The 9,147-nt window shown below is 44.5% G+C and overlaps 1 protein-coding gene across 1 annotated transcript in view; it reads right to left on the minus strand.

The window, feature by feature from the left end:
• PPTC7 (protein phosphatase targeting COQ7) overlaps positions 1-8,665 on the minus strand; it is a 31,007-nt gene extending 22,342 nt beyond the window's left edge. Inside the window, exon 1 of the mRNA XM_077835002.1 lies at positions 8,317-8,665. Within this exon, the coding sequence (XP_077691128.1) occupies positions 8,317-8,518 (202 nt within the window). The 5' untranslated portion in view covers positions 8,519-8,665. The remainder of the gene's footprint in view (positions 1-8,316) is intronic.
• Positions 8,666-9,147: the final 482 nt, after the last annotated feature.

Consider the following 9,147-nt stretch of genomic DNA (forward strand, 5'->3'; position numbering starts at 1 on the left):
AGTCAGTACATGCAGGGCCAAAGGCTACTGGTTTCAGGGAGCTTAACCACATCAGGCATAGACAACACTGCTTCATGCTAAGGGCAAGTAGTGGCAAGGTGCCTCAGAAACTGGAGCACCCCTGGGGAGTGTCACAAGCATATCAGGGGAGCTGAGGTGAATTTATATCCCAATTAAGTCAGTTTTCCGCCCAAAGCCAGATCTAGTTCTCAAACTCTGTAGCAACATTTTTAGTAACTTCAACAGCAGAAAGGGGATCAGTGTAATAGCCAAGTAAGAGGCCATTTTTGGGGGGTGGGACAGGAAAGAGTGGGACTTTCTAAATGCTTAACACACACTTATCATTTGCGGACTGCTTATCAACAGATTTAAGAGTTACAAGAACACACTGAAGTCTTGTCTACACTAGGGAAGTTTTGCAAGAGCTTCCCAGCATAGCTAACATGAGTTCAGCATCAGTGTTGTGCAATATTGGGAGTTCTTGTGCACCTGGACTGCCAGCTGCTGCTGGCATTTTAAGCATTAAGAAAAGGAGTACTTGTGGCACCTTAGAGACTAACCAATTTATTTGAGCATGAGCTTTCGTGAGCTACAGCTCACTTCATCGGCTGCATACCGTGGAAACTGCAGCAGACTTTATATACACACAGACAACATGAAACAATACCTTCTCCCACCCCACTGTCCTGCTGGTAATAGCTTATCTAAAGTGATCATCAAGTTGGGCCATTTCCAGCACAAATCCAGATTTTCTCACCCTCCACCCCCATACACACACAAACTCACTCTCCTGCTGGTAATAGCTCATCCAAAGTGATCACTCTCCCTACAATGTGCATGGTAATCAAGGCGGGCCATGTCCAGCACAAATCCAGGCTCTCTCACCCCCCCCCCTTTTTTTTTCCCCGGGGACACACACACACACACAAACTCACTCTCCTGCTGGCAATAGCTCATCCAAACTGACCACTCTCCAAGTTTAGATCCAAGTTTAACCAGAACGTTGGGGGGAGGTAGGAAAAAACAAGGGGAAATAGGCTACCTTGCATAATGACTTAGCCACTCCCAGTCTCTATTTAAGCCTAAATTAATAGTATCCAATTTGCAAATGAATTCCAATTCAGCAGTTTGTCGCTGGAGTCTGGATCTGAAGTTTTTTTGTTTTAAGATAGCGACCTTCATGTCTGTGATTGCGTGACCAGAGAGATTGAAGTGTTCTCCGACTGGTTTATGAATGTTATAATTCTTGACATCTGATTTGTGTCCATTTATTCTTTTATGTAGAGACTGTCCAGTTTGACCAATGTACATGGCAGAGGGGCATTGCTGGCACATGATGGCATATATCACATTGGTGGATGTGCAGGTGAACGAGCCTCTGATAGTGTGGCTGATGTTATTAGGCCCTGTGATGGTGTCCCCTGAATAGATATGTGGGCACAGTTGGCAACGGGCTTTGTTGCAAGGATAAGTTCCTGGGTTAGTGGTTCTGTTGTGTGGTATGTGGTTGTTGGTGAGTATTTGCTTCAGGTTGCGGGGCTGTCTGTAGGCAAGGGACTGGCCTGTCTCCCAAGATTTGTGAGAGTGTTGGGTCATCCTTTAGGATAGGTTGTAGATCCTTAATAATGCGTTGGAGGGGTTTTAGTTGGGGGCTGAAGGTGACGGCTAGTGGCGTTCTGTTATTTTCTTTGTTAGGCCTGTCCTGTGGTAGGTAACTTCTGGGAACTCTTCTGGCTCTATCAATCTGTTTCTTTACTTCCGCAGGTGGGTACTGTAGCTGTAAGAAAGCTTGACAGAGATCTTGTAGGCATTTGTCTCTGTCTGAGGGGTTGGAGCAAATGCGGTTGTATCGCAGAGCTTGGCTGTAGACGATGGATCGTGTGGTGTGGTCAGGGTGAAAGCTGGAGACATGTAGGTAGGAATAGCGGTCAGTAGGTTTCCGGTATAGGGTGGTGTTTATGTGACCATTGTTTATTAGCACTGTAGTGTCCAGGAAGTGGATCTCTTGTGTGGACTGGACCAGGCTGAGGTTGATGGTGGGATGGAAGTTGTTGAAATCATGGTGGAATTCCTCAAGGGCTTCTTTTCCATGGGTCCAGATGATGAAGATGTCATCAATATAGCGCAAGTAGAGTAGGGGCTTTAGGGAACGAGAGCTGAGGAAGCTTTGTTATAAATCAGCCATAAAAATGTTGGCATACTGTGGGGCCATGCGGGTACCCATAGTAGTGCCGCTGATCTGAAGGTATACATTGTCCCCAAATGTAAAATAGTTATGGGTAAGGACAAAGTCACAAAGTTCAGCCACCAGGTTAGCCGTGACATTATCGGGGATAGTGTTCTTGACAGCTTGTAGTCCATCTTTGTGTGGAATGTTGGTGTAGAGGGCTTCTACATCCATAGTGGCCAGGATGGTGTTATCAGGAAGATCACCGATGGATTGAAGTTTCCTCAGGAAGTCAGTGGTGTCTCGAAGGTAGCTGGGAGTGCTGGTAGCGTATAAAGTCTGCTGCAGTTTCCACGGTATGCATCCGATGAAGTGAGCTGTAGCTCACGAAAGCTCATGCTCAAATAAATTGGTTAGTCTCTAAGGTGCCACAAGTACTCCTTTTCTTTTTGCGAATACAGACTAACACGGCTGTTACTCTGAAAAGTGTCAACAGTGGGTGTGGCCGAACATGCATCTAACTGTAAGCACAGGCCAACAAATCATGTTCAACACCATTACAGAAACTGTGTTTAAGAAAAAGACCAAATAAAAGCTTTTTTTTGCTGAAAAGGTATGAATCATGTTTCCAAAGGGCTACATTCAAGCAGTATTTAAGAGTTCTGCTGACATATCCATTATCCATCAGACAAAAAGGTCTGCTAGAAGCCATATTCCCTGACATACCTACAAAGAAACTGTATTTTATTGACAAGACAATATTTGTTTAGCTCATTCATATATTAAGTAATAATGTTACACCTAAAAGTTATAGGCCCATGAATTAATTTTTATTTATTAAAAAACAAAAACACCACACAACCACTAACCTCTCTGGATTACACTCAGTGTACGGAACTAGGCACACCATTGGTGCGATCCAGGAAAAGTTTCTCTGAATAATGTCTTCAGAAACAAAATAATCCTTTTAACATTGCCTTCTATGCCCTTCAGGCATCAGATATAGAACACATTCCCGTTCTCATGGACCAAAACAGCTTTGACATTATCTTGATAATTTTTGCAGATCATCCATAGTTTGCTTTCTCTTGGGCCTTTTTCCTGCCCAGAAAAAGGTCTTACACTAAGTGGGGTTTTTTAACCTACTTACAGTACGTATGTTACAGTGTAAAAAAGAAAATGGAGAGGGGGACTACCTTGTAACTAGACAGACTGCTGCCACATTCATTTTCAAGTACAGTACTATTCACTAAAGTTCTAACCAATTACACTACATTCTCCCAAGACCTAGATTTTAAGCAGAGGAAATAGTTGCCCAATTTGAATTTTACAGTGGACAGTAATGCCCTGCTCTGGGCCAGCATGAAATTGGCAGCCATGAAATTGGCAATGATCACATGAGATCTATGGATAGCAGCAGCATGCAATGGAAATACTCATGAAGGTACCAGAAACAGAGGTCAGGGATAGTAATAGAAATTGGCTTCTTTTCTCCAAGAAAATCCCAAAGAAGGAAACAGTGAAGAGGAGTCTCTAAATTGGTGAATTTGTTCTCCCTTCCAGTCAGGGTCACAGAGTATGGCTGCAAGGTTAACAGATACCTATCAGTTCTTGGTTAACAGGAAAGATAAAGCCTCAAGAACACCCTTTACCAGCTGCTGCAAGATGAGTGTGACATGACTTTTCATTAGGAGTTTGTCCTGGATCTTGATATGAAAGATTGGTATATACTTAGTAGTCTCTGATTTCTAGGTAACTAATTTTTTCAAGCTTTGAACTACACAGCACACACGAAACAGAGTCACCAGCATTTTTGTATTTGAACAGTTCTATGCTAAAACAAACAACAAAACTATCTGAACTTTTAGCTATTAAAAACAGGAAAAAAGCGTGTAGCCTCTTTGATGTTAGTCAACTCTTTTTTGACCCAAGAAAGAATAAATCCCAAGTACCGATGCACATTTTCCACTGAATGGGAGTGGTTCCACACCCACACTCAGCCCACTCAGGCTTGCTCTTCATAAACTTAAAGTTTATTTAAAACTACTCTGCCAAAGTATCTGGCAGACTTTTGTCACTGAGTGACTAATAGGAAAAATCAAATCTAAATGGAAAAAAGATTTTACATTTACCCTTCAACTAGAAACAGTCCAAATATATTTATATAGGCCATGCCTACACTACAGACCTTAGAGCTGCACAGCTGCGCTGCTGTAAGGTCTCCTGTGTAGCCACTCTATGCCAACAAGCAAGAGCGCTCCCAATGGCACAATTAAACCACCCCCAACAAGCACTGGTGCTTCTGTCAGTGGAACTTGTCAGTTAGGGGTGTGTTTTTTATCCCAAACCCCTGACCGACAAATGTTTTACCAACAAAATTGCTAGTATTCCACTCTACTATAATACTAAATGTACAAGGCTCTTCATTAAACAAATTAATGAGAAACTAGCCCTAAAGAGTTTCAAAACAGGAGACCAAAATAAAAAAAAAGCAACACTTCAAATGCAAGAGGGTCTGGAGAAACAGAAAGAGTTTACAGAAGAGAATTTTAAGGAAAGAAAAGATGCCAAGTGGACAAGAGGTGGGAGGCCAAGACAAAAAAGGAGACAGGGTTGGGAGGAGCACAGATGGAGAGAGTAGGTCAATACAAGTTACATAGGGCACAGAAAGCAGGGGTGAAGAGCTTCAGCTTACTACACTAAAAAAAGGGAAGGGATATTTGAGGATGGAGTGATGTCAGAAGAACAAGGGAATTTCAGCATCAATACTGAGAACAGATAGAGGGGTGGGGAAGAAGGGAGGGCAGAGATGGTGATTACAGTAGCTAAAATAAGACAAAATCCATATCTATCCATGAAGCAATGGCTGAAGCAGTAAAGGCCTTTTTTATTTCAGTTTTCACTAAAAAAAGTGAACAGGATCAGACAACTAACATAGTGAACACCAGCATCAATGGCATTGGATCTGAGACTAAAATAGGAAAACAACAAGTTAAGAATTCCTTGGACAGGTTATACATCTTCAAGTCAGCAGGCCTGATAATACATCCTAGAATACTTATGGAACTAGCTGAAGAGATTTCTAAGCCATTAGCAATTACCTCAGAGAACTCATTGAAGACAGGAGATACACCAGACGACTGAAAAAGGACAAATATTGTGCCTCTCTATAAAAAGGGAAATAAGGACAACCCAGCGAATTGTATATCGGTCAGCTTAAGTTCAGTACCCAGAAAGATAATGAAACAAACAACAATCAAATCTGTAAGCACTTTGAAGCAAATAAGTTAATAAGTGACAGTCAACATGGATGTGTCAAGAAAAAATCCCGTCAAACCAACCTACCATCCTTCTTTGACAGGGTAACAATCCTTGTGGATGGGGCAAAGCAGTAGATATGATATATCTCAATTTTAAAGCTTTTGATACTGTCTCACATGACTGTCTCATAAACTAGAAAAATACAGATTAGATGAACCTGCTATAAGGTGGAGCACAACTAGCTGGAGAGGAGTTATCAATGGTTCATAGTCAAGCTGGAAGGGCATATCAAGTGGGGTCCTGCAGAGATCTGTCCTGGGTCTGGTCTATTCAATATCTTCATATATGATTTAGATACTAGCACAGAGAGAGTACACGTATCAAGTTTGCAGATGATATCAAACTGGAAGGGACTGCAAGTGCTTTGAAAGACAGAATTGGAATTCACAATGATCTTGACAAACTGGAGAAATGGTCTGAATAGGATGAAATTCAATACAGACAAATGGAAAGTACTATACTTTGTACAAAAGTACAATCGATTACACAAATACAAAATGGGAAATGACTACCTAGGAAGTACCACCACAGGAAAGGAAAGGATCTGAAGATTATAGTGGATTACAAACTAAATATGTGTTAACGTAATACTGCTTCAAAAAAAAAAAAAAAAAAAAGTGATAAAGATTCTGGGATGTATTAGCAGGAGTGTTGTAAACAAGACCCGAGAAGCAATTCTTCCATTCTACTCAGCATTGATAAGGCCTCAACTGGAGTATTGTGTCTAATTCTAGGTATTACACTTCAGGAAAGATGTGGACAAATTGGAGAAAGTCCAGAGGACAGCAACAAAAATTATTAAAGGTCTAGAAAACATGACCTACAAGGAAAGATTGAAAAAAATTGGGTTTGTTTAGTCTGGAGAAGAGAAGATCAAGAGGGGACCTGATAACAGTCTTCAAGCACATAAAATATTGTTATAAAAAGAAGGGTGATAAATTGTTCTCCTTAACCACTGAGGACAGGACAAGTAGTAATGGGCTTAAAATAAAACTCCCTAACTGTAAAGCTCTGGAACAAAATTGTCTAGGGAGGTCATGAAATCTCCATCATTGGAGCTTTTTAAGATCAGGTTAGACAAACACCTGCCAGGGATGGTCTAGATAATATTTAGTTATGCCTCAGTGCATATGATCTATCAAGGTCCCTTCCAGTCCTATATTTCCATGATTTTAAGCAATATGGATTGAGACATAAGGATGAATTTTTATGTCATCTAGAATTATATTGGGTTCTAATGTCTGCAGAGCATAAAGTAATTTTGAAATTATTGGTACATTTTAATGTTAGAAAAGCAATAAAAAGCCAAGATGGCTTCTTCTATAAATTCTATTAGTCTGCCAGTAATTTTCTGTTTCACTTTCCTATTTAATATATTTAGATTTGAATAATAACTCTCTTTCTGTCTGACCCTGCAGCGAAGTTACAATCCTGTGTTTGTCATCATGTTGCCATGAAAATTAATGCAATGACAAACTCAGTATTGTAATTCTCTGCTGGGTTCAGCAGGAAGGCAAGATGGGCTGGGAAAAGAGCAGCACACAAATATGATAGGACTACCAAATATGCTACAAAAAAAATGAAGAGTGAGTAGATCCACTGTAAGTGGAAAGTGCCTCCTTCCTTTCACCTTCCCTCTCCCTCCCATGCACAGAGTCCACCTATCTGGGAAAAAAGTGCCCCAGGTGCTTCATTTCTGAGGAGACTAATCACTGAACATTCAGTCATCCATCAGCACTGGACATGTACTGAACTTTTAAAAACAGACAACATGGGTCACAGGTACAGCAGTCTGACAGTTACTTTTAATGGGGTGAGGGGGAAAAACTCAGACCCAGTAGAAAAGATGCAGAGTACTGAACACACGGATCAGGTTCCCATGTCTCCTGGAGAGCCACAGCATCATCCACAGCTCCCTTAAAGGTGAGCAGCAACATTGTTTCTTATCACCAAGTTATACATTTTTCTGAAATAATGTCTCAGTCATGTTCAAGTAATCAAGTTACCACCGAAGCGCCACATTCTGAAGTACTACCAATATCACAAAGTCATGACATATTCCAACACCGGCCCATTATTATGGTCTAATCAAAAAAGGCTGAAACTCCACTGAGATCTTTTTAGTACTATAAAGTTATGGTGCAAAGCTGGTTCAATTGCTGAGAAGCTCAACCCCTGAACTTTGATTACAATTAAATAAAATTCAACCTCAACGATGTCTGAGAAAGGTCACGCGCCTCCACAATATTACTACTTACACAGACAACAATTATCCAAACTTATTCACTGCTCGTGATGACATTTGAATCAGAAAAGTCTTGTGTATAGATCTAAACCATACCGTGTAACCAAGGTAAACTGGGTGTTGAAAGTGAAATCTGACATTTGAAACCAGTCTCAATGTCACTTTGCCTTTCAACTGACAAGGGCATCCTGTGCATTGAAAATAGGAAGGGTCTGTTTCAATGACATTTTCTGTTCAAGTTATTAACACTGTTCAGTTTTAACCACTTCAGCAAAGAGAGCGGCATGAACAGTTGCCTTTCTGCTTTTCACACACATTAGACCTTGCAATTACAGGTAAGATACCAAAGACTGGGCCTAACCACCCAGCAGTCAGCCCACCACTTCTCCAAGGCCTTGTCTGGGATAGGAAGGGCAATCCGGGACTACCAGCCCCTCCATGGCTTGGCAAAGGCCTTTCCTTTGGACACTCATGGGGGGCCAGTTTTGGTGCCTGCGGTGCAGGCGGCCCCCACATGGCCTGTGCCAAAGGCGGCCCATTGCAGGCAGTGGGGAGGGAGGCCGGGCGCAGCCTGGGCACTTACCGAGCACATCGGCGGACCGGTGCCGGGCCACGAAGCAGGCGTCATCCCCGTAGCACATGCCTTTCTTGAGGATGCCCTTGCGGAAGTCCTTGCCGAAGCCGCAGCTGGCGGTCACCAGGCTGTAATCGCGGGAGTCGGTCTGCGAGAGCCCGCCCAGGACCGCCCGGGCCACCAGCCTGCCATAGGACAGCACCGAGAACATGGCGCGGGCCGCCCGGCAGCCGGCACGAGGGGAACCGCGGGCCGAGGCCACCTCAGCTGCAGCAGCCCGCCCCGGCTTCCCCCTCGGGCCCTGCCCTCGGCCAAGCCAGGCTTCCCGCTCGGCGCTGGCGCCCTGACCCCCCCGCCGCCCCCTGCGCTCCTCGGAGCCGGGTCCCCCTGCGGGGCACCCCGGAGCCTCTGCCGCCCCCCTCAGCCCCGGCTTTCCCTGGGATCCCCTCAGCGCCTGCCTCACAGCCGGCTCCCGCCCCGGCTCCGCCGCACCCCGGCCGGCTCCCCCCGCCGGCTCGCTCCGCCTCAGAGGCCTCTAGCCGCCGGCGCGCGGGTCGGTGGCTCGGTCAGAGCCGGCAGCGGTCGCTGCGCCGCCTCCGCCCCCAGCTGCGCTGCGTCGCCATCTTCAGCTCGCGCGCTTCAGGGGTCAGGCCCGGACGGCAACCGCGACGACGGGGAGAGAGTGAGGTCAGCCCCGCCCCCAGCACAGGCCCCGCCTCGCCGGCTGGGGACACGCCCCCAGCATCCGGGACCTCGCCACGGCCCCCAAGAAAGGGCGGGCGCCCGGCAGGGTCCTCATTCGCTACTGGTCTCAACTCATTTGCATAAAAAGGAAAACTA

Source organism: Eretmochelys imbricata, chromosome 15, assembly GCF_965152235.1.
Source record: "Eretmochelys imbricata isolate rEreImb1 chromosome 15, rEreImb1.hap1, whole genome shotgun sequence".
In the NCBI taxonomy this organism is placed as follows: Eukaryota; Metazoa; Chordata; order Testudines; family Cheloniidae; genus Eretmochelys; species Eretmochelys imbricata.